Source organism: Eretmochelys imbricata, chromosome 6, assembly GCF_965152235.1.
Source record: "Eretmochelys imbricata isolate rEreImb1 chromosome 6, rEreImb1.hap1, whole genome shotgun sequence".
Lineage (NCBI taxonomy): Eukaryota > Metazoa > Chordata > Testudines > Cheloniidae > Eretmochelys > Eretmochelys imbricata.
The window spans coordinates 99,894,840-99,919,552 of NC_135577.1; the positions used below are offsets into that span (position 1 = coordinate 99,894,840).

The 24,713-nt window shown below is 43.9% G+C and overlaps 1 protein-coding gene across 3 annotated transcripts in view; it reads right to left on the bottom strand.

Moving 5' to 3' along the window:
* Positions 1-24,713, bottom strand: part of EML5 (EMAP like 5) — a 284,671-nt gene that overhangs the window by 89,478 nt on the left and 170,480 nt on the right. For all 3 annotated transcript variants that reach the window (XM_077819239.1, XM_077819240.1, XM_077819241.1), the window contains exons 17-21: positions 21,756-21,856; positions 12,828-13,030; positions 9,857-9,968; positions 7,389-7,516; positions 5,186-5,327 (exon numbers count right to left, since the gene is read on the bottom strand). In XM_077819239.1, the coding sequence (XP_077675365.1) occupies positions 5,186-5,327; positions 7,389-7,516; positions 9,857-9,968; positions 12,828-13,030; positions 21,756-21,856 (686 nt within the window). The remainder of the gene's footprint in view (positions 1-5,185; positions 5,328-7,388; positions 7,517-9,856; positions 9,969-12,827; positions 13,031-21,755; positions 21,857-24,713) is intronic.

Genomic DNA, 24,713 nt, shown 5'->3' on the forward strand with positions numbered 1-24,713 from the left:
GAGCCCCAGACATGCCACTTCTATGATGAGCTGCATGCCATTTTAGGGGGTTCAGCCACCACTACCCCAGCCATGTTGTTTGACTCCTTCAATGGAGATGGAGGCAACACGGAAGCAGGTTTTGGGGATGAGGAAGATGATGATGATGAGGTTGTAGATAGCTCACAGCAAGCAAGCGGAGAAACCATTTTTCCCGACAGCCAGGAACTGTTTCTCACCCTGGACCTGGAGCCAGTAACCCCCGAACCCACCCAAGGCTGCCTCCCGGACCCACCAGGCAGAGAAGGGACCTCTGATGAGTGTACCTTTTAAAATACTATACATGCTTTGAAAGCAAGCATGTTTAATGATTAATTTGCCCTGGCATTCGTGGCTCTCCTGGATATACTCCCAAAGCCTTTGCAAAAGGTTTCTGGGGAGGGCAGCCTTATTCCATCCACCATGGTAAGACACTTTACCACTCCAGGCCAGTAGCACGTACTCGGGAATCATTGCAGAACAAAGCATTGCAGTGTATGTTTGCTGGCGTTCAAACAACATCTGTTCTTTATCTCTCTGTGTTATCCTCAGGAGAGTGATATCATTCATGGTCACCTGGTTGAAATAGGGTGCTTTTCTTAAGGGGACACTCAGAGGTGCCTGTCTTGCTGGGCTGTTTGCCTGTGGCTGAACAGAAATGTTCCCCACTGTTAGCCACGGGAGGGGGGAGGCGCTAGCCATGCGCTGGGGGGAGGCAAAATGCGACCTTGTAACGAAAGCACGTGCTATATATGTAATGTTAACAGCACGGTTTACCGTGAAAGAGTGTATCCATTGTTCTATAAAATGTGCCTTTTTAAATATCACTGTCCCTTTTTTTTTTCTCCACCAGCTGCACGTGTTTCAAGGATCACAGGATCTTCTCCTTCCCAGAGGCTAGCGAAGATTAGAAGGCGAAAAAAACGCACTCGTGATGAAATGTTCTCTGAGCTCATGCTGTCCTCTCACACTGACAGAGCACAGACGAATGTGTGGAGGCAGACAATGTCAGAGTGCAGGAAAGCACAAAATGACCAGGAGGAGAGGTGGCGGGCTGAAGAGAGTAAGTGGCAAGCTGAAGAGAGGGCTGAAGCTGAAAGGTGGCGGCAGCGTGATGAGAGGAGGCAGGATTCAATGCTGAGGCTGCTGGAGGATCAAACCAATATGCTCCAGCGTATGGTTGAGCTGCAGGAAAGGCAGCAGGAGCACAGACTGCTGCTACAGCCCCTGTGTAACCAACCACCCTCCTCCCCAAGTGCCATAGCCTCCTCACCCAGACGCCCAAGAATTCGGTGGGGGGGCCTCCGGCCACCCAGCCACTCCACCCCAGAGGATTGCCCAAGCAACAGAAGGCTGGCATTCAATAAGTTTTAAAGTTTTAAACTTTTAAAGTGCTGTGTGGCCTTGTCCTTCCCTCCTCCACCACCCCTCCTGGTGCTTCTCTCCTCTACCACCCCTCCTGGGCTACCTTGGTAGTTATCCCCCTATTTGTGTAATGAATGAATAAAGAATGCATGAATGTGAAGCAACAATGACTTTATTGCCTCTGCAAGTGGTGATCGAAGGGAGGTGGGGAGGGTGGTTAGCTTACAGGGAAGTAGAGTGAACCAAGGGACGGGGGGGTTTCATCAAAGAGAAACAAAGAGAACTTTCACACCGTAGCCTGTCCAGTCATGAAACTGGTTTTCAAAGCTTCTCTGATGCGCACCGCGCCCTCCTGTGCTCTTCTAACCACCCTGGTGTCTGGCTGTGCGTAACCAGCAGCCAGGCGATTTGCCTATACCTCCCACCCCGCCATAAACTTCTCCCCCTTACTCTCACAGATATTGTGGAGCGCACAGCAAGCAGTAATAACAGTGGGAGTATTGGTTTCGCTGAGGTGTAACTGAGTCAGTAAACTGCGCCAGTGTGCTTTTAAACGTCCAAATGCATATTCTACCACCATTCTGCACTTCCTCATCCTGTAGTTGAACAGCTCCTGACTACTGCCCAGGCTGCCTGTGTATGGCTTCATGAGCCATGGCATTAAGAGGTAGTCTGGGTCCCCAAGGATAACTATAGGCATTTCAACATCCCCAAAGGTTATTTTCTGGTCTGGGAATAAAGTCCCTTCCTGCAACTTTTGAAACAGACCAGAGTTCCTGAAGATGCGAGCGTCATGTACCTTTCCCGGCCATCCCACGTTGATGTTGGTGAAACGTCCCTTGTGATCCACCAGTGCTTGCAGCACTATTGAAAAGTACCCCTTGCGGTTTATGTACTCGCCGGCTTGGTGCTCCGGTGCCAAGATAGGGATATGGGTTCCGTCTATGGCCCCACTACAACTAGGGAATCCCATTGCAGCAAAGCCATCCACTATGACCTGCACATTTCCCAGGGTCACTACCCTTGATATCAGCAGATCTTTGATTGCGTTGGCTACTTGCATCACAGCAGCCCCACAGTAGATTTGCCCATTCCAAATTGATTCCCGACTGACCGGTAGCTGTCTGGCATTCCAAACTTCCATAGGGCTATTGCCACTCACGTTTCAATTGTGAGGGCTGCTCTCATCTTGGTATTCTTGCACCTCAGGGCAGGGGAAAGCAAGTCACAAAGTTCCATGGAAGTGCCCTTACGCATGCGAAAGTTTCCCAGACCTGCAACACTATGCGGTCCCACCAGTCTGTGCTTGTTTCCCAAGCCCAGAATCGGCGTTCCACCGCATGAACCTGCCCCATTAGCACCATGATGCCCACATTGCCAGGGCCCGTGCTTTGAGAGAAGTCTGTGTCCATGTCCTCATCACTCAAGTCACCGCGCTGATGTCGCCTACTTGCCCGGTATCGCTTTGCCAGGTTCTGGTGCTGCATATACTGCTGGATAATGCATGTGGTGTTTAATGTGCTCCTAATTGCCAAAGTGATCTGAGCGGGCTCCATGCTTGCCGTGGTATGGCGTCTGCACAGGTAACTCAAGAAAAAAGGCGCAAAACGATTGTCGGCCCTTGCTTTCACGGAGGGAGGGAAGGAATGGGAGCCTGACAATATGTACCCAGAACCACCCGCGACAATGTTTTAGCCCCATCAGGCACTGGGATTTCTACCCAGAATTCAAATGGGCGGCGGAGACTGCGGGAACTGTGGGATAGCCACACACAGTGCAACACTCTGGAAGTCGACGGTTGCCTCAGTACTGTGGACACACTCCGCCGACTACATGCACTTAGAGCATTTGTGTGGGGACACACAATCAACTGTATAAAAATGCTTTCTACAAAACCGACTTCTATAAATTCAACCTAATTTCGTAGTGTAGACATATCCTCTGCCTTCCCACCCTACTTCTTGCTCGCACAACCTATCTCTGCCCCTCTTCCCATTTCCACAGGCCACAGCCTGCCTCTCCCACACCATCCCTCACCCCTCTGCATTCCCAGCTGATTCCTTCTCCTTCTCCATACTAGGGGAATGATCTCACTTCTGATGCCAGGCACCACAGTGGTCCCTACTGATTGGGAGGCGTACTCGCAAGGGCACTTCTACTCAGCTCCTGCAACCCTGAAATGGAACGCACCCAGTACAGGCATAATCTTCAGGGAATTTAGTTGTTAAACATTAACCAATATCTACTCAGCATGTGCAAACTGTAATTTTCAGAGGTTTGTTACTCAGCCACGTTTCGATGGATTTTTACAGGGAGGACACATCCTGACACAAAGGCAACACTCCTGCTAAATTTCATGTGCCTATTCTAAAGCAAGGAGGTGCTGCAGCTTCTCAAGGAAATACTATGAGTTTTTTAAACATGAGTAAAACAATGTATTTCTCTACCTTGTTCTAGGAAACAAAAGCATCATTTTTACTGAATCTTTAAAAAACAAATTCAGCCTGAGGCATACACCTGGCATGGAAAATTTCAGCCTAAACAGTTAAACTTTGGGAAAGTTATATTCAATTGAAAACAAACTCTTATAATGGCAACCTTAACTATAGGATTCACTTCCATTTCCACCTATAATCAAGGCTTTTTTCTCTGTTCACACACACAAAACTTAACTAGGCCCTCATCCCTACCTGTTTTGACTATTACAACTTCTTCCTCACTGGCCTCGTTGAAACCCACACACCATCTATTCAATAAGTAGTTGCTAAGACTATCAGTCTTACCTATTCTTCCCACATCACTCCCCTCTTTAAATCCCTCTACTAGGTCTCTCTTTTCTGCTGTATCAAATTCCAACTTCTTGCTCCCACCTTTAAAATCCTACCGCTCTGCCTGTCCCTACTTGTCTGTTCTTATATCATCCTCCCCTTCCTTGCTCCACCTGCTTGTCTGGTTTTGCCACAAGCATCTTCATTCTTTCTTCCACACCATCACATGCAACAACCTCCCTGAACTAGTCTGTAAAGCTACTATACCTATCCTCCTTAAAGTTAACCATATTCTCCCTGTACTTCCCTCCTATTGTTTATTACCCCCACTTGTTGCATCTTGTGTTAAATTAGATTATAAACTCTTCTGGGAAAATATTATGTCTTCCACAGTGCCTAGGACATTGGAGCCCCTCTCCAGATTAGGGCCTTTGAGTACTTCTACAATTTAATTAATTAGGAATTTTCTTCTTAATAATAAAATAAAATAAAATAAAATAAAATAATAATAACAACCACCACCGTTCAGAGAGCTACTATGATATTTTTTGTCAGCTTTCATTCACTTCCTGGCAGATCATCTCCCCAGTTTCAATCACAAAACAAAAAAACCTCACAAAATTATATAACGTCATGATCATGTTAAACAACAACAAAAAAGGACGTTCAACATCAATGCTGTGATTTTATCTAAAAATACCCATGAGCTAAAATTTTATAGTATATATACGACACATAAAATCAACCATTCTTTAAAATGCCACCAGTACTTGATAAAAAATGGTGGGTTTAATGCTGGGGCTTCATCCTTTATTTTAAATTATCTGGCTTTTAATTGTTAACAATTTTATGAAACACTATTAGATTTAAATATTTCTTGAAGCTTTTATCTGTTGAGTCAGTAATGTCTTATCACAGAAATTGTTTGAACTAGTGAAAACTTTATATTTTAATATTTTGACTTTGCAAAATTTAGAATGCTAATATGTGTTAACTTAATTCAGATACAATTTCTTTTCATACTAGCATCTTACCCTTTTTCAATTTGCGAACAGCTAACATACAATGGCTAGGAGATAGATCCCATATTCTTAAGGTTTTGTCATCACTTACAGTGGCACAAATAGGTAAATGAGGATGGGTGGCTAAACCCCAAACTTCGCCTTCCATGTGACCCTGTTAAAAAAAAAAATCCATCAGGTAATTTTATTTCCAAAACTGAAAAAAAAAAAAAATACACAAGGAAGCTACAAAGCTATACTGAGAATGTGCAAATCTTTGTTGGATGATAAAGAAAACTTCCTAATGAAAACACTCTTGGTTCAGTAATCAGCACAGAATATCTTAAAAATAAAAAGCTTCTGAGTAAAATGTAATATAAAATTAAAATAAATTATATTTGAGAAAATTGCCCAAGTGATCTGATCCACTAAATTATCTAATTTATAGAATCTTTTTGTTACCCTAACAATGACGGGCCAAATTATCACTGGACTATTCATGTGAATAATTATGACCCAATTTGAGTTTGGAATTCACAGTCTGGCTATAAATGTGCATTCTATTACTAAGAAAAAGCCCAATTTGTACAAACTTCCTTTTATCATCCTTCAAAATACACATGCATTATTTTAAGTTTGTGCTTAAGATAAAAACATGCTATAAACAAAACATCAGCATAGCAGAGCCTGACTCAAAAGAGATATAGAGATGTATAGGCAGATACCTCTTTTGATTCAGGATCTAGTACGCTAACTTTAATAGTGTATGGGTATATGTACGTGTGTGTTTTAAAAATCTGTTCATGCATTGTTGCGCTATAATAGCTCTTCATTCATATGGATTAAATATGCATCTTACATATATATGAACAGAAAAGAACAAAGCCACAAGAATGATTCAAGGTCTTGAAAACTCATGTTACAATCAGAGACTTAAGAAGCTCAGCCTGTTTAGGATATCAAAGAGAAGGCTAACAAGTGACTTATCATGGTTTATAGGTACCTACATAGAGAGAAGATATCTGATTGTACTGGGCTAGCAAAGCGCATAACAAGATCCAATGGCTGGGAGCTGAAACTACATCAATTCAAACTAGAAATAAGGCACTATATTTTAAACAGTGAGGTAATTAACCATTGGAGCAACTTACCAAAGGGATGTAGTGGATTCGCCATCACTTGAAGTCTTTAAACCAAGAGTAGATGTCTTTCTAAAATATATGTTCTAGTTCAGTGGTTTTCAACCTTTTTTAATTTGCGGACCTCTAAAAAATTTCAAATGGAGGTGCGGACCCCTTTGGAAATCTTAGAAATAGTCTTCAGACCCCCAGGGGTCCACGGACCACAAGTTGAAAATCACTGCTCTAGTCCTACCAGAAATTATGGACATGTTGCAGGAATTACTGGGTGAAATTCTAGGGCCTATGTTTTGCAAAAGGTCAAACTAGATTATCATAATGGTCTCTTTTGGCCTTAAAATCTCTGAATTTAAAAGAGTTTTCAGACTTCATTAACAATTATAATGTTTATTATTTTATGTTACTTCTGTTTGAAATACAGTATTATACTTGTGATAGAAACTTTCAAAGCCCAGCGGATTCTAGGAAGGAAATGGGGAAAAAAGAATATATGGGTAATTATGATGGGGTGTATTGACCCCACACTAGGGAACCAAGGGTTATCGAGCAGCTCTGAGTCCTGAAGGCCCAACCCAGCCGCACCTGCTGGGCATGCTCACAGTGGAGAGAGAGCTCCAAAGGAAGCAACTCAGTTCAGTCAGTGCGGACTGAACAAAGGAGCAGTTCTATGCTGGTAACTCCTGGAGAGAGGCTGCAGGAGCTCCGCACTGCCTGGACCAGACCCCACGGCAGAGCCACTGAAGGCCCCTGTGGAGACCAGGAACAGAGGGCCGGAACTGAACGACAAAGACTCTGGTGAGAACCCCCACACCTGTGAGTTCATAAGATGACACCTTTTGTGACTTTGAAAGGGACTGAGAATGCAGTAGGAAGTGACCCAGTGAACAGGCTTGATGGCATCTGCCCCCCACGCTGCATATCTGACCAAGCTGTCACAGGCTCTGGGTTGGAACCTGGTGGAGCAGGGAGGGCTCAGGTTCCCGTAGCACTGGCTGCAGAGTCTTGCAGCTGGGCGATGTGGCTACAGACTCTTGCCATTGGGTGCAAATGCCAGGCTCAGATGTTGAACACCCTGACAGTAATACTTTAAAATGTACCTGAACCAGCAGAGTTATTGGTCCACTTTTATCCACCTCCAGTATTTCCCCATTCTTTGTGCCCACTAAAATATGCCCATGTCCTAACGATATGGCACGTATAGAAGGATTGTCTTCTAAGAGGAGACCTAAAACATTAAATTTTTAAAGGTGTGAGAGTTTAATTTCAGAAGTATATACACGACACCCACATTTTACCAGATCATATTCAACAGAAAAGAAGTCCTAGCATTTTCCTGCCTACAAAACTTGGCTCCAGTTGTGGAGCTTTAGCACATATTAGCTAATTTTTAAAATGTGCATAATTTATTCTGTGCCAGCCTTCCAGTTTTTGTTACCCTGCCTTCCCTAATAACCGTGCCACATAAGGCAATGATCCTCATGTTCAGCAGACTCTCCTTAAGGTTCAAACAAGGTGGAGAGCATTAACATGGCTATCTAATAAGCATGCTACAAACCTCAGTGAGAGAAATGTGCATACAGCTATGATTCTATCTATCTTAAAGTTACAGTGGAGTACATCAGTAAAATGTGTTAAACTACTATTTTAACTGCAATAGAAGTTTAATAAGCAAATAAGCACCCTTTTGACAGTCTAATGATGTAAGCTAAGAACAGAAAATTCTTAGTTTTTTAGGGAAGACAGACAGAGAAATCTCCAGAATATCAGATAGGGAAAGCTGTATATCAGGAACAACATCAGCCAGCAAATGGGAGAAATTTGAAGGAACAACAGGCCTGAAAACAGTTCGGTACTCGTACATGCTCACATGAAAACAAGCCAGAGTATTAAACCTTTAATAGAAAAAAAAAGTATTCTACCCTCCATTCCTTTTTTATCCAAGGCAGATCAAATAGGAAGATTAATCATGGAACCCCATGGTGCAATTTTTTAGAATAATTTTTCAGAGCGTAATCTTTCTAATTTTTTTAAACTACCCTCAATTCTGTAGCATAGTAGTTCACTGAGGTCTGTGGAAGGAATGACAATTAGTTCAAAATCAACCTGCTGATTCAGCAAGATAGAAGACACTGTGAAGAGTTTATGGAAATGAACTTTCTGCAGCTTATAACTGTAATTCAGTCTAACTGTTACTATATTTTTATAAGCCAAGCACAGATTCTCTCTTCAGACCGTGCGTTGGTACTAGGCTAAAGATGTAATATCTTCCAGGACAAATGTAGTTTTGTCATTGATCTTTGTGGCCCATATTCAAAATGCTCTAATGGGAGTGAGTGTTTATCCTCAAAGATTTACAAATATACTCAATTCACAAATAAAACTATTTTTTCCTTCATGGTTAGTCTTGCAAACTCAATTTCTGATCAGTGTTAAGCTTGGTTCTTTCCTTCTGATGTATAATCATCAGTGATAAAGGTTCTATAGAACAAGTTTTCCTTTCTGAATGTGAACAGGTGAAACTGACTGAGACTTAGTAAAAATTTCAGTTTTTGTTACTTAACTGAATCCCCGCATTCACTGTCTCCTGGTTGGCTTGGTCATAAGTACTAATAGGCATGAAAATCATTATTGTTGTCATAAAAGAACACAGATATGACAGAATACACAAAGGAAGCTGTGACAAAGTTCCTCCTCTACCTTGGTGGGTCTTGCGCTTATTGGCAGATTTGCTCACCTTGGAGCTTCACGGCAGCCCTTAGTTTGGCCGTTTTCGTGAACCCACAGTCCAGGTCATCTCCTCCTGTGTCTGACCAGGAGTTGGGAGATTTGGGGGGAACCCAGACCTGCCCTCTACTCCGGGTTCCAGCCCAGGGCCCTGTGGAATGCAGCTGTCTAGAGTGCCTCCTGGAACAGCTGTGCAACAGCTACAACTCCTTGGGCTACTTCCCCATGGCCTCCTCCCCACACCTTCTTTATCCTCACCATAGGACCTTTCTCCTGGTGTCTGATAATGCTTGTACTCCTCAGTCTTCCAACAGTATGCGTTCTCACTCTCAGCTCCTAGCGCCTCTTGCTCCCAGCTCCTTACATGTGCACCACAAACTGAAGTGAGCTCCTTTTTAAACCCAGGTGCCCTGATTAGCCTGCCTTAATTGATTCTAGCAGCTTCTTGATTGGCTGCAGGTGTTCTAATCAGCCTGTCTGTCTTAATTGTCTCCAGAAGGTTCCTGATTGTTCTAGAACCTTCCCTGTTACCTTACCCAGGGAAAAGGGACCTACTTAACCTGGGACTGCCTTCTATTACTCTCCTGTAGCCATCTGGCCCGACCCTGTCACAAAGCATATATGTTAGGTTAGAAGTTGCTATTTTTACTTAGTCATTTTTCCAGAGTAGAAGAACACTTTAAATAGAACCAACAATAGTTTTCAAACACAACTTTATTGTTTTCTTTCTTTACTTGATTTCCTTTTATTGCGGAAGAAGGAAACTTAGAAGAAAAAGCTTATTAAAGACAGTGTTTAAAAGCAGCATTAAATAGAGAGGTTTGATGTACTATACAATCACCTTTAGAGCCAGGGGCCAAAGCAGCTCGTTTGATGGCATAGGTTTTGAGACAGCGTTCAAAGGTGTCATCCCAGAGAGCCACTACCCCATCCTTTCCACCAGTTACAAATCCCTGCCCAAAAAAGTACAAAAAGATTAGTTCATAGGTTGTCATCAGTAGCCTTAATAATAATGTAGCTGTAAAATCATAGAATCATACAAGTTAGAGATGGAAAAGATCTATTAGATCTTCTGGTCCTGCCAATGCAATACAAGTCTCTACAGTGCATTTTTAGTGCTTTGTCCAGTCTGCTTTTTAAAGTCCTGCACCTGTCACTCTCAAGAAGACTATTCAGTGGCCTAATACATTTCACTGTCTGGATGTTTTCCTGATAGTTAGCCTAAATTCTCCGTTTCTTAATTTTACCCCTAGATCTGGACCTCCCAGATCCCTTTTACAATGGGCCTGGACTAGCAGGGAATGTGGGGAAAGGTTACATCTGTATCTGAACTTTGTGGCTTGGGACCCTTTTCTCAAACAGGAATACTCTATTTCTATTCTCCTGCCTATGTCAGAAGACTGAAATTGTTTCATAAGGGGGAAAATATTGACAAAAGATAAACTGGCAATACAGCTGGAATCGTTTGATGTTATAAATTAGGAAAAACACAGTTTTGTCGTAAACCCCCATTCCTATACCTAAATTAATTATAACTGTGACAAAAAATGAACACCGTAGCTCCTTTGGCTCAAAAGGACATACTCTGGTTTAAACTTATATCTATTCCAGATGACTAAAGCCTAGTGTACATTCAAGTTTTGTACCAATGTTACTATTTTGGCCAGCAGTGTTTGTTTTTTCACACTGAAATAGTTATGCAGGTACAACTGCTGAACTGGGACGCAGCTGAACTGATATAAAGGTGCCTTATACTGATGTAGCTTATTCCCCTTCCCATATTGGAATACCCATACCAATATATCTTTATATTAACAGAAGTATATCAAACTAGAGGGCTTGTGTTGCTTTAACTATGCAAGCAGAGTTAAAGTGGTAGAGTGCAGACAAGGCCTTACTGTATGTTGGCACTGTAACAGTGTTCAATTTGTAATCCAACAAAGCCCATATAATAGTTACTAGATTATATACATAAGGATACAGGATTATATACAATGGAAGTAGTTAAAAAGTTCATTTCATTTACGAATTTTCTACCAGTTTGGAAGAAATTTCCTATGCATAAAATGGTGAAAACCGCTATAAATGGTAGAAAGTTTTTAGGTTTGGCCATGTACATGAAGCAAGCCTTAGATCTATATTTTCTAATGCAAACAGCATCTGCTTAGGGTTGTCAGGCATCTGATTTTCAACCAGAACGCCCGGTTGAAAAGGGATCCTGGTGGCTCCAGCCAGCAAAGCTGACCGGGCCATTAAAAATCTGGTCGGCGGTGCAGCGGGGCAAAGGCAGGCTCCCTGCCTGCCTTGGCTCTGCGCAGCTCCCCGGAAGCAGCTGGCATGTCCCTGCGGCCCGGCCCCCAGGCTCAGGGGCAATTTAGGAAGCTCTGCGTGCTGCCCCTGCCCCCAGGGCTGGCCCTGCAGCTTCCACTGGCTGGGAACTGCGACCAATGGGAGCTGTAGGGGCGGTGCCTGTGGGCAGGGGCAGCACGCAGAGACCCCTGGCCCATCTGCCTAAGGGCCGCAGGGACATGCTGGCTGCTTCCGGGTGTAGTGCGGAGCCAGGGCGGAAAGGCAGGCAGTGAGCCTGCCTTAGTTTCATTGCACTGCCAACCAGGAGTCGCCTGAGGTAAGCACTTCCTGGCTGAAGCCCGCACCCTGAACTCCCTCCTGCACACCACCCCCCTGCCCCAGGTCAGAACCCCCTCCCACATCCTAACCCCAGACCCCCATCCCCCCCCAACCCAACTCCCTGCCCCTGGTCAGAACCCCCTCCCGTATGCTAACTCTCTCCAATACCCCGCACCCTCACCCCAACCCGCTGCCCAAGGTCAGAACCCCTAACCCCCAGCCCTGAGCCCCCTCTTGCATCTCAAACCCTTTATCCCCAGCCCCACCCCAGAGCCCACACCTCCAGCTGGAGCCTGCACCCCCTCCTGCGCCCCAGCCCTGAGTCTGCTACTGCACTCCAAACCTCTCATCCCCAGCACGACCCCAGACCCCTCCCCCCAGCCAGAGCCCTCCTCCCGCACCTCAGTTCCCTGCCCCAGACCTGAGTCCCCTGCCACAACCTGAACCCCTCATTTCTGGCCCCACCCTGGGGCCCACACCCCCAGCTGGAGGCCTCACCCCCTCCCTCATCTTGATCTCCTGCCCCAGTCCAGTGAAAGTGAGTGAGGGTGGGCAAAAGCAAACGATAGAGGGAGGGGGGCTGGAGTGAGTGGGGCCGGGGCCTCAGGGAAGGGGCAGAGCAGGGTAAGGGTGTTTGGTTTTGTGCAGCTAGAAAGTTGGCAACCATACATCTGCTCAAGTCTTCACATAGTAACAAACATCACTGGCATATGTTTCTTTTAATGCAATGTAATCGAATCTCCTTTCACCCCCTGAAAGTCCCTCCACTTTATCTGCTTTATCCACTTTTACTCTTAAGGCATCATTAAAGAAGGAGGACATGCAGCTCTTAAAAATCAATGAGAGGAGTCACTGTAATATAATGATACAATGCACTTCCTCCTACTAGGAAATGCAACACTCTCTGTTCCCGCTGACTTGAGAGTGGGGAGCACCATCTAGAATAGGGTGACCAGATGTCCCAATTTTATAGGGACAGTCCCAATTTTTGGGTCTTTTTCTTATATAGGTTCCTATTACCCCCACCCCATCCCGATTTTTCACATTTGCTGTCTGGTCACCCTAATCTAGAATCCTGAACTCCAATTATATGGTAATAGACTACATTCATGTTAGGCCTAGCCACAAAGAGATTTTTATTAATCCAAACTATGTCTCATTTAAAATCCAAATAGTTCACTTACTTTTTCTAATGCATGCATGCTAAATACTGGACCATCGTGTGCTTTGACTGTTTTTATGAGAAACAAATCTCTCCAGATACACACATCCCCAGTGGAAGTTCCAGAGAATGCCATCTCTTCAGTCCAGCCGTATACTGCACACATCATTGTATCAGTTCTTCCCATTGCACCTATGCAGCCCTTTCTCCCAATCAGTCCTCCCCCTGGTTTAGAATAAAAACAAGTAATCAAATGCTTGCGTAAGTATCACTTTCAAAATAATTTATAGGGCAACCTATCCAGAATAATAAATCTGTTTCCCTCTAGCTTTGGAATAAGCAAACTTTGAAGGTTCTTCACAAATCATTACTTCTCACCTTCCCCCACTTTTTGGCACCTTTGAAGAAAAAGAATGCATCTCACCTTTAGGAATTCATTTTACATGCCACTTGAATCAGGACTTGAATTTATATACACACACAGGTAAACATACATACAGATATATCAGAGGGAGTGAGTGAGAGAGAGTGTCTAAATACAGACTTTAATTTTCTGTCATATGATAGTATGGTATAAAGATTTTAATGGAATGAGTTTGGGATGACTATATTACTCCAATGTAAAAACTTTAAACCCTACCAACACATTCTTTTCATGCTATATTTTTGAAGGAAAGTTATTTTAGAACTTTAGCTTTAAAATTTGTGTTGATACAGTATCCTGTACTGGCCTATAAGTGACAGAAATGTTATTACCAATATTTTTTAAAAGCCTCTAAATTGTATGTCAAATAGTTTCTGTATATCAGGATGCCCATGTCCAGTATCTTGTGACCTGTCAGGCGCGAAAACGAGATGTGAATTTTCACAAAATTCTCAGAGTAACTCAGAGTAACATGTTTGAGACAACATGTTTGAGTTGTCTCAGTGGCACCTAACAGATGAAGATCTAGGGATTTTTATATCTTCAAAGCACTGTGCTATATCTTCAGTGACAAACCTCTGGATGTGTTTGCCTGCATTTGACACTGATGAAGATTTCCCCCAAAAAACATACTTCAGTATCATGTGGTCTCAGGTCCACCAGTTCCAGCTCTAGTTTCAGTAGTGGATCTTGACTTAGAATATAGTAGGACTGATCTCTATCTCAGTGCTTATACTCACAATGATAAGTCTCCCTCACAATGACCGACTATCTCTACACTTTCTACAGGATACTGCCACTATGTGCATTCTTGAGTTTATGAAAAAGTATATATGGAGAATATGTCATAAGGGCCCCAATTTCACCGACCCATCGGGCAGAGGTGATAGAGACAAAAAAGGCCGTTTTCATTAATAAGTGAAGGTAGGACCACGTTGCCATCAGTTCAAATAGAGGTCTAGTAAGAGAGAGTAGAACAAGGCCGGGGTCAGAGCCTGTATGTGGGGGAAAATATTTTGGAGACCTTTCAGGAAACATTTTATGAGTGGATGTGTGAAGACAGAATGGCTGCCTATTGTGGCAGTGAAAAGTGGCAATGGCTGCCAAATGCACACAAATGGTGTTGGTGGATAATCCTGACCATTTAGGGTGTAAAATATAGTCTAGGACAGGGATCGGCAACCTTTGACACATGGCCCGTCAGGGAAATCCGCCGGCGGGCCGGGACGGTTTGTTTACCTGCAGTATCCGCAGGTTCAGCTGATCGCAGCTCCCACTGGTTACGGTTTGCCATTCCAGGCCAATGGGGGCTGCAGGAAGCAGCGGCCAGCATATACCTCAGCCCGCACTGCTTCCCGCAGCCCCCATTGGCCTGGAACGGTGAACTGCAGCCAGTGGGAGCTGCGATCGGCCAAACCTGTGGACACTGCAGGTAAACAAACCATCCTGGCCCACCAGCGGATTTCTCTGATGGGCTGCATGCCAGAGGTTGCCAATCCCTGGTCTAGGATAAGTGGTAATTGAGCGCTTATTGCATCAACCTGATGGGAGGTGCACCAGCATTGGAACCTAGTCCATTTGTGACATTAAGTGCATCTAGTCGTGTTGCGTCTGCTATTCTAGAATATCTGTTTAACTGCATCTGAACAGGTGGTTATTTCCAAATCCAAGAACCACGGAGGAGCCAGGCTTTGAGGTGGAGCATCTGTGGATTGGGATGGAGAATGTGACCTGCATCCTGTGAAAGGAGGTGTGGAGTTGGATGGAGGAGATCAGTTGGCATACCATCATGCAAAAGAGGTAAGTATACTAGATCTCTCATGGAAATGTTGGAGCGATAAGGATAACATAGGTTCAATCCCCCTGAATCTTGTGGAGTACTCAAAACAGAAAGGGGAAGGGAGGGAAGACATAGAGCAGTGGTGCATCCCATGGGATGAGGAATGTGTCTTCCAAAGACCTGTGTCCCAATCCAACTCTTGAGCAGAATTGAGGGCATCAGACATTTTGTGGTGTGGCAAAAAGATCTATGTGCAGGAATCCCCAGTAGTTGAAGATAAGCTGAAGGAGTTGCTTATCCAGTTCCCAGTTGTGATCATGGAAGAATCTTCCGCTCAGTGAGTCCACAGTGGAGTTCTGGTGTCCAGGGAGGAATGTGGCTGAGATGGTGATGTCGTGTTGGAGGCACTGAAATTATGGAACTGGTGTATCCGAGTATAAAGAGTGGGACCTTGCTCTGCCTTGTCTGTTGATGTAAAAACATGCAGATGATATTGTCCATCATGACTTTGACGGTGCGATATGCAATCAGTGGGAGGAAACATCGCCAGGCATTGCGGACTACCTGTATCTCTCGGAGGCTGATGTGTAGGGTGGATTTGGTTAAAGACCATCTGCCCTCCACCATATGAGTGTGAAGGTGCACTCCCCAACCGATGAAGGGGGTGTCAGTTGTTAGAATCATGATTGGTGCTGGCTGAAGGAAATGAACCCCAACACAGATGTTCTTGGGCTGTGTCTACCAGAGTAGTGAGTCCTTTACCGTCCTCGGCATAACAGTTTGTGGCTGCTGTGTCCGTGAGGGACATATGCTGTACAGACATATGCCTGAAGACATCACATGTGTAATCATGTGTGCTTTACCCATGAACGTGGTGGCGGTCATGTGTCATATTAGCTGGAGACACATTCTGTTGGAAATCTGGGGACAGGCTTGTACCTTGGATACAAGATCCACCATAGTGAAGAATCTGTGAGGTGGAAGGAAGGCTCTGTCTTGTACGGCATCTAGTTGTGCGCCGATGAACTCCAGGTGTTGTACTGTTAAGTTCACACTGTGGCCTAGATTTGTGAAAAGGTCCATTGAGATCTGGATGGCACGAAGAGTGTTGGCTTTGGATGAGACCTTGTGGAGACAGTTGCCTAAGTATGGAAAGATGATGACACCTTGTTTACTTAGGTAGGCAGCAATTACCACAAGGACTTTGGAGAATACACAAGGGGCTGTCAACAGTCCAAAAGGCAGTAGCTTGTACTGATTATGTTTGGCTCCCATGGGGAACTGGAGAAACCATTTGTGGGCCAGGTGTATTGTGAAATGGAAATACGTATCTCGGAGGTCGAGGGCCGAGAGCAAGTCCCCCTGTTCCAGTGCTGGGATAATGGTAGAGAAGGTAACCATCTTGAAGTGTTGCAGTTTGACAAACTTGTTTAGGTTTTGAAGGTCCAGGATCGGCTGCCAGCTGCTGGATTTCTTCTGGATCAGAACAAAATTCTAGAAACTCATTCCTCTGTGTTGGGAAGGGACCAGTTCTATGGCTCACAGATGAAGAAGATGAATTATTTCTTCTCATAGAATGGGTTCATGAGGGGGTGCCTGAAGAGGGACGGGGAGAGAGGAAGGATAGATAGTAAAGGGATGGAGTATCCTTCCCTGATGATCTCTAGAACCCATATGTCTGAGGTGATTAGTCTCCAAGATGGAAAGAATGGAGCTAATCCGTCACCAAACTGGTGGTATGTCGAAGATGTTGATGTGACTGGAAAAGGGGGAGGCTTCTTGAGGCCTTGACCTACCTTCAAAATTGTTGCTTGGCTGCAGGTGTGAGAGAGGTAGTCCCTTGAGGAGTGGCCCATCTACGTTTGGTAGGGGGCTTTTGTTGTTGGCGCTGAGTGTTATAGTGCTGCTGAGGAGTGTACTGCAGTGGTCAGGATCGTAGGGGGAGATGATACTTTTGCAGGTGTCTCTTTGGCACTGGTGTGTAAATATTAAGGGAGAGGAGAGTAGCTTGGCAGTCTTTAAGGGAGTGTGGGGAATCAACCGTATGCACCATGAATAGTCTGGGGCCCTCAAAGGGTAAGTCTTCAACTGTGGTTTGTACTGCCTTAGGAAAGCCTGAGAGGTGTAATCATGGTGCCCGCCTCATAACCATGCAGTTGCGATGGAGCGAGAGTGATATCTGCAATGAGGCTCGTAGGGCTGTATGGGCCAAGAGGTATCCCTCAGATATAAGCACCTGGAATTGTTCTTTCTTGACCTCAGGAAGGTTATGGCAGAGTTCCTCTATTTTGGAGTAACTGAGGTAGTTGTACTTGGCCATAAGAGCCTCGTAATTAGCTATTCAAAATTGGAGTGTGGCAGATGAATAAGCCTTGCGTCCGAATAAATTAAGCATTTCCAGTGTCTGTCCTGACAGGTAGATACTTGTTGTCCTTTCTCTTCCTAGAATCATAGAATATCAGGGTTGGAAGGGACCTCAGGAGGTCATCTAGTCCAACCCCCTGCTCAAAGCAGGACCAATCCCAACTAAATCATCCCAGCCAGGGCTTTGTCAAGCCTGACCTTAAAAACTTCTAAGGAAGGAGATTCCACCAGCTCCCTATGTAACGCATTCCAGTGTTTCATCACCCTTCTAGTGACAAAGTTTTTCCTAATATCCAACCTAAACCTCCTCCACTGCAACTTGAGATCATTACTCTTGCACCATATTAACTACTAGAGAATCTGGGGTGGGATGCGAGAAAAGAAAGTCCACATCTTTTGCAACAACATTTTTTGTCTGCCCATTTTCAGGTTGGAGGGATGGCCACTGGGGTCTGCCAGAGCAGTTTTGCAGGATTGAGAAGAACCTTGTTGATAGGTAGGGCAATTTTGGAGAAAGATAATGTGTGCAGGACATGGAGCAATTTATGCTCCTGATCTTTCACTTCCTCCAAAGGAATCTGGAAGGAGACTGCAATTCTGTGGACTAATTCTTGAATGTGTCTGAAGTTGTCAGCAGCAGTAGGATATGGGGGCATGATAGCCTCATTGGGGGAAGAAGAGGAGAAATATAATGTTTGTGGAGCTTCCTCCTCCTATTCTTCCCCCTCATTCAGTACTTTGATGGGGAGGTTCAGTCTCTGGTGTGCAAGAGACCAATGGAGAAGGGAGAGGTATAGTTCTCTGGCATTGCTCCATGGGAGGCTTCCCGAATTGTGCCCTATACATGTGCCCAATATGGCCAGTGTGGAGGAGTGGAATGTGTAGTTGCATCCACAGTGGTCCACAACAGGATTGTGGTCCAGATGTGGATTGCAAATAGTGAGGATGTGTAGATGAAGTCGTTGGAGCCTGTCTTGAATAAGAGGGTGCCATGGAGCACTCCTCCTTCTCTTCTTCCTCCTCGTCACTGGGGAAGGAGGGTGCCCTTGTCAGGGGAACAACAAAGGAGTCTGGTGGCACCTTAAAGACTAGTCTTTAAGGTGCCACCAGACTCCTTGTTGTTTTTGTGGATACAGACTAACATGGCTACCCCCGATACTTGTCGGGGGGAAAAGGGAAGAATGTTATGAGTCCAGAGAGGAGGGTGGAAGTGGGAGGAGGTCATGTCTGAGCAGAGGTGACTCGGGCATGTCAGATACAAGCTGGTCTTTTTGGTATCTAAATTCCTGGGGAGGAGGAAGGACCATCATCAGCACCAGTACATGACTCGGTGCCCAGGTGGAGCTGAAGACTTGGTCAGTGCTAAGGACTCGCTCAGTGGTGACAGCTTTGTTGGTGCTGAGGACCTGGTTGGTGCTGGCAGTTTTGGTGGGGCCAAGGACTTGCTCTGTGTCGATGGCTTCAACTGTGCCAAAAAGGACGCCAGTGCCGGTGGTTTTGTAAGTGCCATAGCTCCTGAAGTCAGTCTGTCTTGGTCTCCAGAGCCGAGATATGGTGCTGAGGGCTGTAGCTCTGCCTGGTTAGGTCCTTAGTTTCATGAGGAAACAAGAGGAAGTCAGGTCCTGGAGCTGTGTCCCCTGTCAGATGATGTTGAGGCAACTGACCTCACAGTGGAAGGTGTTCTGGCGAGCTGTGCCTCAGAGTGTGAGGAGGGAGCCTGTTTCTTCTTGTCAGAGCAAGAAAGACACAACTTTCTCTTAGAGGCACGTGGGGAATGAGGATCAGTGGACAACCTGGCAGAGCGTGAAAGCCACATAGGAGGAGAGTCCAGGGCCGGGTTCGATGCTGGGCGCTGTGATTTCTCCACAAGGAGAAGTTATAACCGAATGTTCCAGTCTTTTCTGCACTGGCAGTCAAGTTGTGACAGTGGGAACACTTCTGTGGGATGTGTTCCTCTTCCAGAAAGTGAACGCACTGCGGGTGGCTGTCCATTACTGGAGGGCATTATAGCAAGAGTTGCACCTCTTAAACCTGGGAAATCTGGGCATAAGGGTGAGGAAAAAAGCTTCCTGGTTCGAAAGGGTGAGAAGCAGGGAAATGAAAACCTAACTGATGAGGTAATCATAAAGGTGAAGCAAAAACAAATGTTTTTTGATAGAGGGAAGAAGAAGAAGTTCTAAATTACACTAAAACTGACAGGTAAGGCACTATTCTAATGAGGGAAAAAGGAGAAGCGGGCTCTTCTGCGGATTCCATCACAGACCAAAGGCGGTAGAGAAGGAACTCGGGGGTGGGGGCGGTCAGACAGCACAACAATATATATATGTCCCACTCATGGCGTGAGAGAGGAGAGGTGTGAATGTGCAGTCTGACAGGCACTGCTGATGAAGATTTCCGATCCCAGGGGTAAGGGGTGCTGCCACACCTACAGTGGAGAACCCATAGGGACAATATTCAAAGAAGAGTTAATCTTCTCAGCAACAGCTTGCCAGCTTTGTAATAACTTTATTAAACAGCAGCCTACTGTGGCCTGGGTTGAACCTGGATAATTTCTTGGGCAGTCCATGACTGAGATGACTAGGCTGACTGTTTTCCTTGCCGTTAAATGTTCTATGGCTCTTAGGATGAATCTTAAAAGGAATGGGAAGGATTCACCCGAGCCAGTATATTTTCAGAACTACTGATGATGTCTGAGTATTGGAGGTCTTGTCAACACAGTAGTTTTCTCCAGCAAAGGAGGTAATCTTTTCAAAGACCCTTTTGGCTCCATGTGCCTTTCAAGATCTGATACACTGGAGTTCAGAATACCATTTAGATGGTGTTTTTCCATTGCTCTAAATTAAACATTTTCAAATAGATTAAATATGCATCTATTCTTTAACTTCTTGAGTTTTTGTAGTCATGTTTAGCAAAGACAGACCCACAAAGTATAATTAGTAGGTATATTCACTGCAAGAGCCTTATCTGCAATCTTATTTGTGCCTCTTACAGGTGGACCTTAGATTATTAAAATTGCATTCCTTTGTGATTTAGATCAATATATCTCTATTTTATATATGTATCTATGTACGTATTTTACCTGCCAAATATTGAAGGTCTGAAATTATTACCTTGTCCTCTTTGGTATCACTTGAAAACTTCTTTGTATACACTGAGTGGGATTTATTACATTATCCTAGAACTGTGCATAAGATATTTTGAGCTATATAACTTTTGTGACAGATATGGTATTTCCTGAAATACTCTTGAAACACCTCATGGTGTTAAATTTATGTATTATTGTGGGCTAGACTGTATGTAACTTCTTCATGGGGAGATGTCACAAACATTGCAACTCCATGCAGCATCTTTGGGGTCCATTGTTTTAAATGAATGTTTTATGTATGACTGTTCTATTCCATGCGGAAAAGCTACCACAGCTCCTACAGGAACTAAAACAATAGATGATTAAGGCAAATCAGGCAAGTTGTAATCTCCCCAGAGAGATACCACCTCCTGGGGAGGCTCACATATACTAGCTCAAACTATATTCCCCACAGAGACCAACAGGCAAAGAAAAGACTTTGGGATAAATAGCCTGAGTTTAAATTGACTCAGAGCCTTTTTTTCTGATCCAACAAATGGACAGACCCTTCTGTCCAAGGGAGCTCCAATTCTTCCTGGGAAGGGTTGGAAGGACTTTGGCCTACTGGGGCCCCATAAGACATATGGGTGATCTCTGGCAAGCTTATTAACGTGCATGTAGGGTCTTTTATTGTTTTTAATGTTTTCTCTGTAATACTTTCACCTTAAGAATAAATGTGCTTGCTTATAAAGGACTGTGTGGTAGCTTATAATTGCTGCCAAATATGTTGTTTGTAGCCTTGAAAGAGAAAGCAAAGTGACGATGCTGGCCTGTTTAGGCAGTCTGGCTTGCAGGGACTATCACAGTGTAAGCAGGGAACTGTGTAACCTGGAAAAGCCCCTGGTCAGGAGGGAGAGACACATGGGTCTCCACCCAAGAGATGTGACAACTGAGGAGCCTGGAGCCTCAGGGGTGCTTCAAGGGACCATGGAGGGGGAATATGGTGCAATTGCCCTGAATTGTGACAACTATTAATGGCATAACTATTATTTATAAAAACTAGACTAACTTCTCCAAGGCAGGCATTACGTTTTCCTGCATGCTATATTACACCTAGCACAATGGGGAGATGATCTTTCTTGGGGTCTCTGACACTACCATAACAGAAATTAATTTTACTATTAATAGGAGTTAGAAAGAGATAACCTACTGATATATGCATGTGTCAAAAATCATACAGAATACATAACAATAACTATCTTAGGTATAACAGACAATGCTGCAGTTAAAAATACAAGAAAAACATGCCTTTCCTTACCTGCTCTATGCCAGAATTTCATGTGTTTAATTCCAGCTGTTATCAGTTTATCAGGCATATAAGGATTAATTTTAACAACAAAAATCTTATCTTTGCTTCCTCTGAAATAAAAAAGTAAAATATTTCACTGCCTTGATCCACAGACAAATGTATACACTCATATTTTTCTGTAAAAACAATGAGGAGTTCTTGTGACACCTTAGAAACTAACAAATTTATTTGGGCATAAGCTTCCGTGGGCTAGTACCCACTTCATCAGATGTACACAGATTTTCCGTGTGAATGTCCAGCTTACTAATGTGTATCTCACAAAACATTCCTATAGCTCTTAACCATTCTTTTATTAGGAGAAATAGGAAGGCAGGCCATTGAACTAAAGGTACTGAGTTTGTCTAACTCTTAATTTGACAGTTTGCAGATTAGAAATCTGGAGAAACTGCTCTACTTCAGCAATCCACTCAACAGCATTTTCTTTGTAAAAGAACATACTTGACCCAAAATAATGCGATGATATTTACTCTTTGGGAATTAAGCCTTGATAGCAAATTAAGGGCTGTAAGGTTACATTAATTGCAGACTGTATCTACATCAGTTTCTCATTCTGAAAATCAATGACAATGTCCATACACTTTTTACTGAACTTTTCCATCATTCTAGTGGACTTAAACAATAATGGGTATGACATTGTTTGTCACATCTATCTTACAATACCTATCTTCAGCAGTTTTTGAAAAAAAACAAACCCTGTCATCTTTGTTTGCTGACACATTTTGTATTTCTTTGTATGTTCCTAAATATAGACACACAATACACAGCTACAGGGACTACTGTTTTGAAAGATCCTATCACTTTGAGCTATATTTCCTATCTATGTAAGAGAAAGTTATTTACCAGTAATTCCGCTTCTCTGAAAATATCATTTTGTAGGACTCTCACTCATGGGTATTTGCTCCTTAGTGCAAGAATGGGAGAACTCCTTTAGCTTTTAGCTTCCTAAGATTTTTTGACTCTGAGGGCACCACAAGCCAGTCCGTTACTAACCACTTTACACCACAATCTGTCATATATAAATGCTGTCCTCCAACATTGCAGTAAATTTCAGTGACAGAGTTTGAGGTGAAGCTCCCCAGATAGAAAAGCCAATCCAAAATGATCAGCATAAGATTAAAAAAGGGCCCTAGGGGGAAAAAAAATCAGTAATAAAAGGTGCAAGAGAAAAACACCTGAGAAAAGGCTCTGAGCTCTAATGGTAGGACAACATATGAAATCCTACAACATGTAATCTACTTTGAAAATAAGTTATTGAGCATGACGAGTCTAAAACAGGAGTCCATTCTGGAGGTGAAATCCAAGCAATAAATGCCTAATATATGTATGTGGAGTAAGACTATGTATCTGCTTTGAGATTTCTTAATGAAAATATACCTGAAGCAGGAGATGGTGACAGTGTTGCTTCAAAATGAGTGTACCTTGACAATAGCTTTAGTATCAAGCAATCCTGGTGTTAGCTATATAAAATGCAATCATATTGTCTTCTTAGCAATATACAGTACTGCCCAGTAAAATGGCATCAAATGAAAAAGATGGGTGGACTTTCTGAAGGCTTTTGTCTTTTCCAAAAACAACACTAAGCACCTTCAGACATTAAGTGTAGAGAGAGGAGTATTCCAGAATGGACATGCAAAACACACTGGCAGGACAAACAGCTTATTAAAGTGGAATTCAGACACCAACTTAGAGAGCAATCTTCAATATGTCCACTGTATTGTCTTATCCTTGTAAAATCTGGTGTACGCTGGGTCTGTTACTAGGGCTCTGCAAGCTGAACTCACTGCTACCAGGTAAAAATTACTTTTCTTGTGAGAAACTAAAGCTCAGAGAGACTGAGTTGCTTAAAAGGAGCTTTCATCAATTTTGTCATCTTGATATTAATATCCCACGACACAGGAGGCTTTTTAACTGGAGGTTTTAAAAGCCTCAAGACCTGCATGAACCTGACAAGGGACTGCACAGACATTGCACTGGTTGACCTTCAATTAGTTCACTATTGGCCAGAATGGCTGCCAAATGTACCTGGAAGTAGTTAGTCTTTCACTTAGACATGTGAAAAGACTAGTCAAGTAGCTTTTCTGGTGAGAACAAAGTGTCCATTCAGTCCTGTTTGCATGACTCGACAAATCTATTTTTAACTGTAGGAACTGGAGTTGTAGGTGCTTCTCAAGTCTCCTTGGAAACCCTCTACCAGTACAGAACTGCTCTCATCTCCAGAATAACTATGTCCAAGTGCAGTTCCTATAGAGAGAAAAATTCGCTGGGTGCGTAATCCTCTGTATTGGCTCCCCATACCAGGTTAGACACATCTGTGGCTGCTAAAGTTTGGAGAGGAGGTATTTTAAGGTCAATTTGTAATTGGTGATTGTTCCTGAACTGTCAACAGGTCAGAGTAGCCTGGAGACTGTCTGCCATCAGATGAGATGTGAAAGTTCCTGTACTACTTACTTCCACTGGAATTGCAGGGTCTGCAGAGCTTACCTCATATGTAGGGCCCTACCAAATTCATGGCCATGAAAAACGCGTCACGGACCATGAAATCTGGTGTCACCCCGTGAAATCTGGTCTTTTGTGCGCATTTACTTTCTACTATACAGATTTCACGGGGGAGACCAGCATTTCTCAAATTGGGGGTCCTGAACCATAAAGGAGTTGCAGAGGAGTCGCAAGGTTATTTTAGCGGGGTCGTGGTATTGCCATCCTTACTTCTGCACTGCCTTCATTGCTGGACAGCCAGAGTATGGTGGCTGTTGGCCAGATGCTCAGCTCTGAAGGCAGTGCTCCACCAGCTGCAGCACACAAGGAAGCGTGGCAATACCATACCATGCCACCCTTACTTCTGCGCTGCTGCCTTCAGAGCTGGGCAGCCGGAGGGTGGTGGTGCTGACTGAGTGAGGGCCCAGCTCA